Source organism: Desmodus rotundus, chromosome X (genome assembly GCF_022682495.2).
Source record: "Desmodus rotundus isolate HL8 chromosome X, HLdesRot8A.1, whole genome shotgun sequence".
NCBI lineage: Eukaryota > Metazoa > Chordata > Mammalia > Chiroptera > Phyllostomidae > Desmodus > Desmodus rotundus.
In genome coordinates, this window is record NC_071400.1 from 7,604,993 (window position 1) to 7,619,153 (window position 14,161).

Below are 14,161 nucleotides of genomic sequence, written 5' to 3' on the forward strand. Positions count from 1 at the left end.
TATACCTTTTGATCAACATTTCTCATTTCTCCCTCTCCTCAACCTCTGGTGGCCATTATTCTACTCTTTTTCTATGAATTCAGCTGTTTTAGATTTCATGTGTAAGTCAGAGCATACAGCATTTGTGTTTCTTCCTTGACTTGTTTCACTTATCATGATGCCCTCAAGTGCATCATGTCACAAAATGTAGGGCTTTCTTCTTTTTATGGCTGAGTAATATTTCATTTTATATATACATATAGATATCTATAGCTATATAGATATCTATATATATACACATATATACATACACACAGACACACACACATATTGGTTATCCATTCATCCATCCCTGGACACTTAGATTGTGAAGCTGTCTTTAATACCATATCATCTTGCCCTGGCTGGTGTGGCTCAGTGGATTGAGCCCTGGACTGAGAAGCAAAGAGATGCCAATTGGATTCCCAGTCAGGGCACATGGCTGGGTTGCAGGCCAGGTCCCCAGTAGGGGGCACGCAAGAGGCAACCACACATTAGTGCTTCTCTCCCTCTCTCCCTCCTTTGCCCTCTCTAAAAAATAAACAAATAAAATCTTCAAAAAATACCATATCATCTTAACACGTTGAGTTCCATATTCACTGATAGTTCACAACTGACTGTGATGCAGTGGTGAGCACATGGATTGAGCAACTGCCTCAGTCTGGGGTTTTACTACCAGCTCATGTGCTATAATTACTTGCACAATTTTCCATGATTAGCTTTCTATGAGTGCAGAGCCACAGCCTCAAATTATACATTTGCAAAATACTCAAGCATATGCACAAAGAATAGAGGTATTTTGAAAGACTGCAGAAAATTATTAAACCTTGCTGCACAAAGATTCTGTGTTGGTTGACCCTGGTGTGTTAATATTTGGTGTGGAGCATATTGCAGTGAGCCTTTTGAATGCAGTTTTTAAATAGCGGTGATGGTTGAACAGCAGTATTAATGTGTTTAATGGCACTGAAATTTACACTGAAAAATGATTAAAAAGGTAAAATTTATGTTACTACAATGAAAAAATAATTTTTAACACAAAATCCAAATGGCAGAGGCAGAAACTCTGCGGTACCTCTGTGGTTCCTTAAAGGATCCCTAAGGTTCTCAGGAACACAATTTGATAACCACTGCCCTACAAGGTAAATGCAAATGCCTGAGTGTGCCATATCTGTCATGCCCTTTATGATTTGTCCTTAGCGGTCTTCTGGCTTCCCTGTCACTCTCCAAGTCATAACTTTCATTGTATTCATATTGAACTACCCGTAGTTCCTAAATGTATCGTGCTTTTGCACAAACATGCGCCTTGTCACGTGCTCCTTCATCTGCCTAGAATGCCCTTACATTCTTCTTTCCTACCGTTCCCTCCTCCACTGGCATCATCCTAGTCATCCTTCACAATTCAGCTTCAGGGGTTTTTTAAAGGATTTTATTTATTTATTTATTTATTTATTTATTTATTTTTAGAGAGAGGGAAAGGGAAGGAGAAAGAGGGAGGGAAACATCAATGTTTGGTTGCCTCTTACGTGTGCAATCCAGGCATGTGCCCTGACTGGTAATCGAACCAGCGATGCTTTGTTCACAGTCCGTTGCTCAATGCACTGAGCCACACCAGCCAGGGCTCAGTGCATTGAGTGCATTAAGCAGGGCTTGGTGCTTAAGTTTTTAATTCTTCTCTGATGCCTTCCTTTACCTTCCCAGGTAAAGTTTACCACTCCCTCCCAAGAGAAGCCATTTTTTGTTGTACTATACGTGTCTCTTCCTTTAACCTTATCTTTGCAGTCATTTGTGTGTCTGTCTCTCCTGGTAGATGATTAATTCCTTAAGAGTAGGGATTGTGACATATTCGTCTTTGTATCCCTGATACCTAGCAGAGTGCGTAGAGCACTGTACACACTCACTGAGTGTGGATGTGTACACACTTCATTCAGTGAAGACTCGCATGTGTGGAGTGAGAAAACAGGAAGAGCCCGGATGTCTGAAGTCTGCTGTTGGTTGGGTGACTGGTTAGATGGTGAGACAGTGAAAAGGAACAGTGCTTGCAGTGAAATAGATTTACACTGAAAGGTGAATCTCTTTTGTTCGATGTTTTTATGCAGTGTCACATGGGCACAGCCCCTTGGAAGTGATTCCGCGGGTGGCTGAAAATATAGCTTTGGACTACTGGCTTGGAGGTGCAGACTTAGGGAATCATTAATACGGGTATTTCTTGGAATTCTAGGCATGGATGAGATAACCCAGGGAGAGTGTGTGTAGTAATAAAAGAGCTTGAGACAGTTGCAAGAGAATACCAACATTTAGCAGATGGAGATGAGAAAGACCATCCCATTAAGTGGACTGGGAATGGTAGAGAATGGGGACACAGTAGTTGCAGGCTCTAGAGGGGAGACTTCAGACTCTGAGAGTTCTTTATCTACATTTTCTAGCAATCTCCTCTTTTTAGTCTCAAGCCTCTCCTCTTTCTAAGGTACCTGGTGCCTCTAAGTGAGCAACGTAGCTCATTTCCATGGAGAATAGAGATTGAGACCATGGACTTTGGAGCCAGACTGCCTACGTTAGAATTCTTCTCATCCACTTATTAGCTGTGTGACCTTAGACTAGTTACCTAACCTCTCTGTGCCTCAACTCTCATATCTGTCAATACAGGGATAATCCTATTTTATACATACTTGATAGGACTATTGTGAGTAGGTTGACAGTTGTGAGTATGTGGAACAGAATTTATTCTTGCGTTATTATCATTAATTATTGTATTATTTTCCATACCAACAGCTGTAAGCCTACTTTGGCCCACCCCTGTATAAAGTACCTAAAACAGGGTCTGGATTATAGTAAACACTAGATACTTAACTGTTAATATCATTCTCTTTATTATTATTGTCCCTTTGCAGACACTTTAGTAATGATGAAAAATAGCTAGTTGTTCATGTCATTTTACAGAATTAGTTTAAGGGTTAAGGGTGATAATGGGTATAAAAAGTAAGTGACTGTGCAAACAGTTATTGACATAGTGATAGTTATCTGTCTGCTTTGTTTCCATGGGAATGGACAAGAAGTGCCAACAGACTCAGTTGTGCCTTTCCAGCATTTGGACCTTTGTCCTTTGACCTTTACTTAAAGAGGCACTCCAAGAAAAGTGAAGAGGCTTAAGAAGTTTCCTTAAAATTGACGGGTGAATGTATCAGTGGGGTCTTTATTTCTTTTACCTTTCTCAGGAGAAACGTAGTTACCAAGCAATTTAAATTTTGTTTCCTGCCATTAGGTATTAATATTAACCGAGGCCTCCTGTGCTTGGGAAATGTAATCAGTGCTCTCGGAGATGACAAAAAGGGAGGCTTTGTGCCCTATAGAGATTCCAAGTTGACGCGACTACTTCAAGGTAAGCACAAAATGCCTCTAAAGATAGGAGAGAGTAATTCCAAATGATAGTGCTGAGAAAGCGAAAACGAAACAGGTGAAAGACCCTATGTTTGGACTGTCACATGCAGAGCCGTCTAATTGATAAATACAAGGGAAAGACCTGTTGGCAGGCCGGCTGGTACGATAATGGAAAGATGTCGTCATATATGGCTTTGAGAGCCAAGAAGTCTGTACAATGCCAACTGTACTTAGTACTTTCTCTCTGACAATGAACTTGTTACTCTTTCTTTACTTGAGCTGATAAACAATTCCCTGAAGAGTTAAAATCCACCTAAGTGAAAGCATCTGAGAAATGGTTAATCCCAATAGTGGCCCCTGACTTACCTGGGCCAGGCCCTGGTTGTTTTAACCTGATGAACTGCTGAAGTCACAGTCTCGCTCAAGAATGAGGACACATGCCATAGGACTCTAAACTATTGTTATTTTAAACATCAGAAATCTTTGTGGTTTTATATGGTCACGAATGAGAAATTGGTAGATACTCAATTCTTTTTCGCTCACAGCTCTGGTTTTGAAGCCACCGGTCCATATGCATAGCTTCGCTTGCATTTTACTAGTTTGATTGCATTTCCTTCCATTGCTCTTTTTTAGATTCTCTAGGAGGTAATAGCCACACTCTTATGATAGCCTGTGTGAGCCCTGCTGACTCCAATCTAGAAGAAACATTAAATACCCTTCGCTATGCTGACAGAGCAAGAAAAATCAAGAACAAACCTGTTGTTAACATCGATCCCCAGACAGCTGAACTTAATCATCTGAAGCGACAGGTATAAGGGACTTAAAATTTGATGAGAAAAGTTAGAAGAATGTGAATGGAATGATAGAGCTGTCCTGCTTCTTAGCTCCTCCTCTACCCAGAAGTTTAGAGATACTGATGAAGCATTATGTTGGTTTGGGGAAGTTTTAACATGTTAATAATTCCTATTAGCATATTTGTGTTGTATATAAGATTGGGGGGGGGCGGCACTGGAGATTTCACTGATAAAGCGGCGAACATTGAGAGCCAAGAGAGGATAGGTAGGCAGGAATCGGACCCTGAAGGTCCTCACATGACTTGTTAAAGAATTTGGAATTCAACCTGAAAGCTACGAGGAGCCATTGAAAGATTTTAAGTAAGAGGGTGATGTGGTGAAATGCGTGTTTTAGGGAGATTACTCTAGCATATATAAAGAAAGTGGATTAGAGGTGGACATGACTAGAAATAGGAAAATAAATTAGGCTGTTATAACAACCCAGGCCTGAACTCAAAAAGGCAGTAGCAATAGACATGGGGAGAAGGGGACAAATTAGGAAAGCAAACAAGGAAGTAGAATGTGTAAGGCTTACTTGGTAAGAAATTTGATGGGGAACGGGTACCAGTCACTGAGTTGGGGACGACAGGCTGGAAAACAGGGAAGTGATGAAACTCAGTTTGGGGTATTTTGAATTTGAAAGGCCTGGGGGGACGTCTAAGTAGAGTTGCTAAGGACAGGAATGGAATGCTGTTGGATGGACAGTGAATGCTAGATAAGGAAGTGGGGGAAGCTGATAGGCTCTTCTTTCAAGAAGGCAAGATATAAGAAGACAAGAGGGAGGTAATCAACAGTTGAAGCATGTAGTTTGTTTTTCAAATATGGAAGAGACTGGAACAAGTGAATGGACCAGTTAGGAAAGACTGAAACTGAGAATAGGGACTAGCTGATAAGGGGCCGTCTCTAAGTAGTTGAGGTCCTGCACACAAATAAAGATGGCTTTGCTTTAGACAATAGAGGGGACACCTGCCACGACACTAGCAGAAAAGAGATTAGGGTAGGAATGATGCAGCGACACTCATTTAGAGGGAGAAGAAGGGAAATTGGGGGATTTTCTTCCTGATGACCTTTATCTTCTCAGGTAAGTAGGAGGCAAGGTCATCTAAGAGCCAGCAAGCAGATAATAGGGGAGTGGGACTTAGGGGACCACATAAGACTTGAAATGGAAGAGGCAGTTAACTGCAAGCATGAATTTCTGGGGGCGTCACTGTGGTTGTGCGACAGCTCAGCAGTCCTGGTAAAGGAGCTGGGAAGGCAGGTCGTAGTTGGGTTGATTCAGGCTTGGGGGTTCAAGATTTGTTGCCTTGCAGGGCACAATAGCCTTTCCACTGAGAATCTAGTGTTTCCCAACCGTCCAGTGCTCACTCCACGTCTTGGCCTTCCTTCTCAGTGGTAATAACTACTATTCTGTTCATCTCTTTTCTTTCCTTCCCTCCTCCTCCTTTATCTCCTTCCCTCCTAGGGGTTACTGTAGAAAATACATGTAATTTACCTGTTCACAGTATCACCTAAATTATAAAATACCACCCCCACTTCTGTCCCTCTGTTTTCTTTCATGTATATTCCTAGTGCCCCAGATGCTCTTCTTCCTAGTCATTTCTTTGTTCATTCATTCCAACAGTAAATATTTATTTGTTTTTAGAGACAGGGAAGGAAAGGAGAAAGAGAGGGAGAGAAACATCAATGTGTGGTTGTCTCTCGCATGCCCCCTACTGAGGACCTGGCCCGCAACCCAGGCATGTACCCTGACTGGGAATCAAACCAGCAGCCCTTTGGTTTGCAGCCCATGCTCAATCCACTGAACTATACAAGCCAGGGCCCAACAGTAAATATTTATTGAACACTGTTATGTGCCAAGCACGGTACTGGGGTACATGGTTGAGCAAAGCAGACACAGTTGCTACCTTCATGGAACTTATTGCCTATTGGGAGAGGCAGACACTAAGCACCTAATCATACCAACATATCCTGATAAACTGGGATAGTGTGCTGTGGAAATATGGAATAGGCTCCCCCATTATATATCTAACCTGAGAAGGCTTCCTGAGGTAGCAGCATTTGAGCGGAGATCTGAGGGGAGGAATAGGAATCATCTATGCAGAAAAGAAGGAAGACAATTCGGTGGAGAAGGAATAGCATGTGTAGCAAAGTATAGTGGTTAAAGGCATTGACACTGCAGCCAGACCGCCCAGGTTTAAATCCCGGCTCTGTCACTCACTAGCTATGTACCTTGGGCAAGTTCTCTGCCCCTCAGTTCCCTATCTACAAAAAGGAAATAATAATAGCACCTGCTTTGTAGGATTTTTGTGGGGTTTAAGTGAGTTAATCCACGTAAAGCATTTAGAACAGTATCAGGCACGTAACAAGTGTACAAAAGTCGTGAATCAAAAAGAAGTATAGTGCCTTTTAAGAACTCACAGCACACCGGTGTGGCTACCATGGAGATAGCAAGGCAAGAGTATGCCAGTGTTAGACTAGCGAAAAAGCAGAGGCCTGATTCAAGCCTCATGGACTGTGTTAAAAATGATTGATAATTTACCTTTTTAAAAGATGATCTGGCTGCGGTGGGGAAATGGATTGCGGTGAAGGAAGAGTAGATTCACAGAGACCACCTGAGAAGTTACTACACTGAGCCAAGTGAGATTATGGTGGCTTAGACTTAGGGCGGCAGTGGTGATAAAAAGAAGTGACCAGTGCATTAGTTGAGGGGATGAGAGTGTGGCACCCAGATTTCTGGCATGTGAAACTGTACTCCCTGACCTGGGGTTCGCTGGAGAAGGGCCAGGTTTGAGGACAGCAGATGGGTGGAATATTAAATAGGCAGTTGAATGTATGGGTCTAAATTCAGAAAGATCTATGTTTGAGGTAAATTTTGGCAGTCACTAGTTTATAGATGGTAATTGGAGCCATAGGCAGAGCTGAGACTTTAAGGCGAGAGTATAAAGTGAAGAGACTGACACTGAACTTTGAAGAACGTTAGCATTTTAAGGGCAATTGGAGCGAAGATGAACCGAGAAAAGACCTAGAAGATGGGCTAGAAGACTAGAAGACAAAGCAGGAAAGTATGGTGTCCGGTGACTACCAAATAGTCAAGTGAAGGGAAGACTGAAAAATGCCCGTGGGATGCAGTGACGTGCAGATCGTTGGAGACCTTGGCAAGAGTTAGTTGGGTGGAATACTGTGGGCAGAACTCAGTGTTGAGGTTGAGGAGCAAGTGAGAGAGCTGAGCAAGGTGTCCGGGGGCGTCCAACCTGTGGCCCATGGGCCGCATGCCTCCCAGGATGGCTGTGAATGTGGCCCAAGACAAAATTGTAAATTTACTTAAAACATGAGATTTTTCTGTGATTATATGTCACAATGTATTTAATGTGTGGCCCAAGACAACTCTTCCAGGGTGGACCACAGACGCCAAAAGGTTAGACACCCCTGGTAGAGGATTCCTTCGGACTTTGTGAAGGCGAGAAATAAGGCAAAGGAGATAGGAAGTGGGATTGGGAAGCGTGCTTTTGTTTTAAGATAGGAGAGACTTGAACATGTTTTCATCTTAATAGGAAGTATATCCTGTAAGTCAAAGATAGAGAAGAAGGAGGGGATAACGAATAGAGTAAGATTAATCAGGGGCAAGAAGAGTTGGGATCCAAAGCACAAGTGAGGAGACTGGTTACGAGAGGCAGAACAGCTCTTGTTCCATCCTAGGAGGGAATGGGAGAGGGTGACTGCACATGCGCTCTGGGTTAACATGCCTCCCCTTTTAGGATTTCTTTCATTTGCTTCTTCCCAGAGCCCTAAAGTCCTTACCTATACTTGATAGCTTGGCATTTTCTGTCTTATATTATTTCCCATTACTGTTTCAGGCCTCTGGCTTGTCTTCCTCAACTAGACTGTAAACTTGAGAATAAACCACAAGAGTTTATTGTCATATTCCTAACCCCTCCCCACATTGCCTAGCCCAGGGCTATTTGATTCCCCCCCCTTTTTTTATTATTGTTCAAGTATAGTTGCCTCCATTTTTCCCCACCACTCCCCCTGACCCCAGCCATCCCCACCTCCCACTCTCGATCCTACCCCCCTTTGGCTTTGTCCATATGATACATACTCAATAAAAACTCATGAAGGAATGGGGCAAAAATGCAGACAACTGTAATTGAATAACAATAAAAATTAAATTTAAAAAGAAACTCATGAAGGTCTTAGGTGGAAAGGAGTGCTTATCTTCTAAGTATCCTTGAGTCATCAAGCCTGATGCCTTCTATAATACCTAAGATATGCCTTAGATTTCCTGTCTATTGGATCAAATTACCCTATAGCTACTTGCAGTAATTTCACTGTTAAATGGATAAGTAGCTTTTGATTGGTGACTCTTTGTCTTTGCATTTCCCAGGTACAACAGCTACAGGTCCTGTTGCTACAAGCCCATGGAGGTACCCTGCCTGGATCTATAAAGTAAGAGTCATTGATTAATTTTAAATATATATTCTAGTGGAGGCCATTTGTCCTGATGGGTGTTTTCCCCTGACAGAGTAAAAAGTTTCTGGTAGCACTTGGTGTCAAGGTAAGGATCTCAGCAAACTTCCTGACTATTTTGGACTTAGCTAGCTCACTTTGAAGCAGCTTGATGCAATAGGAAGAACATGGGCTCTGGCTTCAGAAATTCATTATTTGGAATTCCACTATGAGGAAGAGCTGTCTCTGCTCTCCCATTTATTCATTTGATTTTTAAATGTATGTCCATATAGAGTCATGGGTATTTACTTTATTCTATGGGACGACATCAAATTGTTTTTGCTCTGTCCACTTAGGAGCTCCTTTAGGGTGGCTGTTATGTTCTTTAACACGCCCTCAACTTTTTGAGCATTTCCACAAATTTTCCATGCCCATCTTATATTTTCACCGCCCCTGTTCTGAAATCCACCAAATCTCCAAGGAGACCTGGTGTTTTTTCAATTGGAAAATGGTGTTTAGAAACCACATCTAGGCACTTCGGTGTGCTTATTGGTACTGGAATGTCACTAGTTCTAGGCTCCCTCAGTAAGTAGTGCTAGGAAATGCCTGTATGTATAGTAACCCACACATAACACTCATGTCTGTATTTTTTTACATCTACCTGTTTATATACAGGGTGGGGCAAAAATAGGTTTACAGTTGTGAGTATGCAAAACACAGTTTATTCTTTTATTCTTTTTTTTTATTGTGTTATTTTCCATATGAACAACTGTCAACCTACTTTTGCCCCACCTCGTATATTGAAAACCATGATTTTATACTGATACCTCTGGCTCCAGTCCAACACTACAGGGTTCTTTTTAGCCTTCCTCTCCTTACTTACAAACTTCTTTTGCCAATAGTGAGAAACCAGCTGTCATTATCTGCAATCTGGTCACTTACTTGTTCGGGTCCCGTACACACACACAGTTGTTTCAGAATTCATTAGCCCATATACCTGTGAGAAACACGGGTATGAACTAGCATCACAGCATTTTTGTCTTCAGGCTTAGAGTGTCCGGGCAAAGTCCTGTTTCCCACAGTCACTGCTTGTACTCCATTTTGGGTCCCCTCTACATCTCGATTGGTTTGAATTGTTTATATTTTCTTCTTTTTAAAGATTTTATTTATTTATTTTTAGAGAGAGGAGAAGGGAAGGAGAAAGAGAGGGAGAGAAACATCAATGTGCGATTGCCTCTCGTGCACCCCACACTGGGGACCCAGCACTCAAGCCAGGCATGTGGCCTGACTGGGAATCGAACCGGTGACCCTTTGGTTCACAGGCCAGGGCTCACTCCACTAAGCCACACCAGCCAGGGCTAAATTGTTTATATTTTCGGTATGTGAAGGCTACATGAAACATTATGATAATCTAAGTCAGAGTTATAAAAAAAGATTACTCAGAGCAGAGAAATGCAAATCAGAACCACGATAAGGTCATTGCACACAATTTAGGATGACTACCGTTTTAAAAAACCAGGAAATAACAAATGTTGTCAAGGATGGGAGGAGGATATGGAGAAATGAGAACCTTTGTACGCTGTTGGAAGGATTGTAAAATGGTATAAGTGCTGTGGAAAATTGTACGGAACTTCCTCAAAACAAAAAAGGAACTGCCGTGTGATCCAGCAATCTCACTTCCGGGTCCGTATCTAAAAGAATGGAAAACAGGGTCTCAAAGATAGCTGCGCTCCCGTGGTCACGGAAGCGTTATTCACAGCGGCCAAGAGGTGCAAGGAACATAATGTCCACAGACAGATGAATAGGTAAACAAGAGGTGGTATACTCATACCATGAAACATTCAGCTTCGTAAAGGAAGGAAATTCACACACATGCTCTCACATGGATGGAGCTTGAGAACATTATGCTAATTGAAATACGATAGTCAAAAAAGACAAATATTGTATCATTTCCCCCCATATGCGGTACTCTTAAGTAATCCAATGCAAGTAGAATGGTGTTTGCCAGGGGCTGGGGAGAGGGGGAATGGACAGTATTGATTAAGTGGGTGCAGACTTCGAGTTTTGCAAGATAAAAGTTTCAGGAATAGATGGTGGTAATGGTTGCTGAACATTGTGAATGTTTCCCCCCTCAAAATTACTTTACTTTTTAAAATTAAATTTATTGGGGTGACATTGGTTTATAAGATTATATAGGTTTCAAGTATACATTTTGAACCATATACTTAAAAATGGTTGAAGTGGTAAATTTTATGTTTTGTATATTTTACCACAATTTTTTTAAAGGGCCAAGGGATTTTTTTTTTTAAATGAGAAAAATGGGACACGTGAACAGACAGTTCACCGGAAAGAGAGATCAAAGTAGTTCTGAAATGTGAAAAAATCCTCAAACCCACTCATAATTAAAGAACTACAAAGTAAGACAACACTGGCCCTGGCTGGTGTGGGTTGAGTGCCAGCCTGTGAGCCAGAGGGTCCCTAGTTTGATTCCTAGTCAGGGCACATGCCTGGGTTGCTGGCCAGGTCCCCAGTAGGGGGCGCAGGAGAGGCAACCACACATGAATGTTTCTCTCCCTCTTGCCTTCCCTTCCTCTCTCTCTAAAAATAAATAAATAAAATCTTTCAAAAAACACTGAGATAGTATTTCTCACCTATCTGATTGGTAAAAAAAATGATAAAAATATGACAACACATTCCATTGGCAAGGCTGTGAGGGGAACAAGTACTCTCATAGACTGCTGTTGGGAATGCAAATAGGTGTGACCCTTCTGGAGCGGAACATGGCAATATCTGACAAAACCAGACATGCACTTACCTTTCGTCCCAGCAATCCCTTTTCTAGAGATGTACCCTGAAGATAAATCACTACCAACACGAAAATATATAGACACAAGGTTACTCCCTGCAGCATGTTTGTAATTGCAAAATATTGCGAACAACCTAAATGCCCATACATAGGACAGAGGTTGAATCCATGACACGTGTGCACAATAAGAGGCCATGCAGCTGTAAAAAAAAGAATGAGGAAGCTTTCTATGAACTGGTAAGAAATTATTTCCAGGAAATACTGAGAAAAGCAAAGCCACAAAGAGTATCTATAGCATAGTACCATCTGTATGAGAAAGAAGGGGATGTGAATACACAGATATCTGCTCATTTGTATAAAAGAAATACAGGAAGGCTAAACCAGAAACTAAAGAAATTGGTTAATGCAAGGGGAGGGAGAATAGTGGTGGAAAGGGGGTGGAAGTAAGTGCTATGGGAAGAGGGTAGCAGGGACAAAGAGGAAATGACACTTCTCCGAATATATATATATTTCCTTTTTAAAAATATTGTGTAAAAAATGACCTGAAATTTACCGTCTTAACCATTTTTAAGTATACAGTTCAGTAGTGTTAAGTATGTTCACGTTGTTGTGTAGTGAATCTTTAGAACTTTTGCTTCTTGCAAAACTGAAACCCCATACCCGTTAAACATCAACTCTCCACCCTCCCCCATCTATTCTTTTACACTTTTCTGACATTGCTATTATGTCTTATTTATTGAGTTGAGAGAGAGAGAGAGAGAGAGAGAGGAAGGGAGGGCAAGAGAGAGAGAGAGAAATATTGATCTGTTGTTCCACTTAATTTATGCATTCATTGGTTGATTCTTGTATGTGTCCTGACCAAGGATTGAACCCACAACCTTGGCATATCAGGATGATGCTGTAATCAACTGAGCTACCCAGCCAGGGCTCCTTTTATTTATAGAATGCTCTTTACCTTCACCTGTATGCACATAGACCTTTGCCTATGTTTTTCTTCTAGTTGTCTTGTGGGTTTTTTCTTTTTTTAAAGAAATTGTGTTAAAGAACATATAACATAAAATTTACTATCTTAACCATTTTTAAGTGCACAGTTGGGTAGCATTAACTATATTTACCTTGTTGTGGAACAGATCTCCACCACTTTTTCATCTTATAAAACTGAAATTATATGCCCATTAAACAGCAATGCTCCTTGTGCCCGTCTCCTCAGTCCCTGGTAACCAGCACGCTACTTTCTGTTTCCATGGACTTAAGTACTTTAGATAACTTCGTATAAGTGGCATCATACAGCATTTGTCTTTTTGTGACTGGCTTATTTCATGGAATATACAGAGTTGGGCAAAAGTAGGTTTAGAGTTATTTGTATGGAAAATAATGCAATAATTAATAAATAATAATCCAAGAATAAACCCTGTGTTTCACAAATTCACAATTGTAATCCTTTTGCCCCACGCTGCTTGTACCATCATGAGTGAATGGACACGGGTTGCTTTTCCACCCTTTGGCGATTGTGAATAATGCTGCTATGAACGTAGGTGTGCAGATACCTCTTTAAGATCCTGCTTTTGATTCCTTTGGATATGTGCCCCAAAGCGGAATAACTGGATCGTATAGTAATTCTTTTTACATTTTTTTAAACTAAACCATCATACTGTTTTCCATAGTAGCTGCACCATTTTACATTCCTACCGCAGTGCACACGGGTTCCTATTTCTCCACGTCCTCACTAACCCTTATTTTTTTAATTGAATTTATTGGGGTGACACTGGTTAACAAAAGCCATACAGGTCTCAGGTGCACAGTTCCACAACACGTCATCTGTACGCTATATTGTGTCCTCACCGCCCCAAGTCACGTCTCCTTCCATCACCATTTACCGCCCCCAGACCCTCCTCCACCTCCCCCGGCAGTCACCACACTGTTGTTCGTGTCCATGAGTTTTTCTATTTTTCTGTTTTGCTCAATTCCTCCCCACCCCCCACCCAACCCCAACCCCACCCCCACCCCTCCACGCTGTCAGCCTGCCCTCTATCTGTGAGTCAGTGTCTATGTTGCTTGTTAGCTCAGTTTGTTCATTAGATTCCTCATGTGAGTGAGATCATATAGTACACTGAGCTACATTCACACAATGCAATACAACTCAGCCATAAAAGAAAGAAATTCTTACCTTTTACAGCAGCATGGATGGACTTGGAGAGAATTATGCTAAGTGAAATAAGCCAGTCAGAGAAAGCTAACCCTTGTTTTCTAGTTTTTTAAAAATAATAGATACCCTAATTTTAGACTTTAATGTTAACAGTTCTTTATATGTTAGTGATATTAGTCCTTTGTCTGTAGTGTATTACAAATATTTCCTTCAAGTGTATCCTCTTTTACTTTGTTTATGGCATTTGTCATGCAAAAATTTTTAATTTTTATGTACTAAAAAGTGTATCAGTCATTTTTTATTGACTCTGGCTTTTTCTAGCTACTTTAATGAGATAATTTACATACCTTAAAATTCACTCATTTTAAGTGTATAATTCACTGATTTTTAGTAAATTCACAATGTTGTACAACTATCACCACCATCCAATTTTAGAACATTTCTGTCGCCCCAAAATGACCCCTCGTGCCTATTTGCAGTCACCTCTGTTCCCGCTCCCAGCCCCAGGCAGCCACTAACCTGGTTTGGGTCTCTATAGAT

The 14,161-nt window shown here is 41.3% G+C and overlaps 1 protein-coding gene across 2 annotated transcripts in view; it reads left to right on the plus strand.

The window, feature by feature from the left end:
• The window catches only part of KIF4A (kinesin family member 4A), a 103,183-nt gene that overhangs the window by 25,114 nt on the left and 63,908 nt on the right, over positions 1 to 14,161 (plus strand). For both annotated transcript variants that reach the window (XM_024555227.3, XM_045191282.3), the window contains exons 8-10: positions 3,278 to 3,394; positions 4,027 to 4,202; positions 8,608 to 8,669. In XM_024555227.3, the coding sequence (XP_024410995.2) occupies positions 3,278 to 3,394; positions 4,027 to 4,202; positions 8,608 to 8,669 (355 nt within the window). The remainder of the gene's footprint in view (positions 1 to 3,277; positions 3,395 to 4,026; positions 4,203 to 8,607; positions 8,670 to 14,161) is intronic.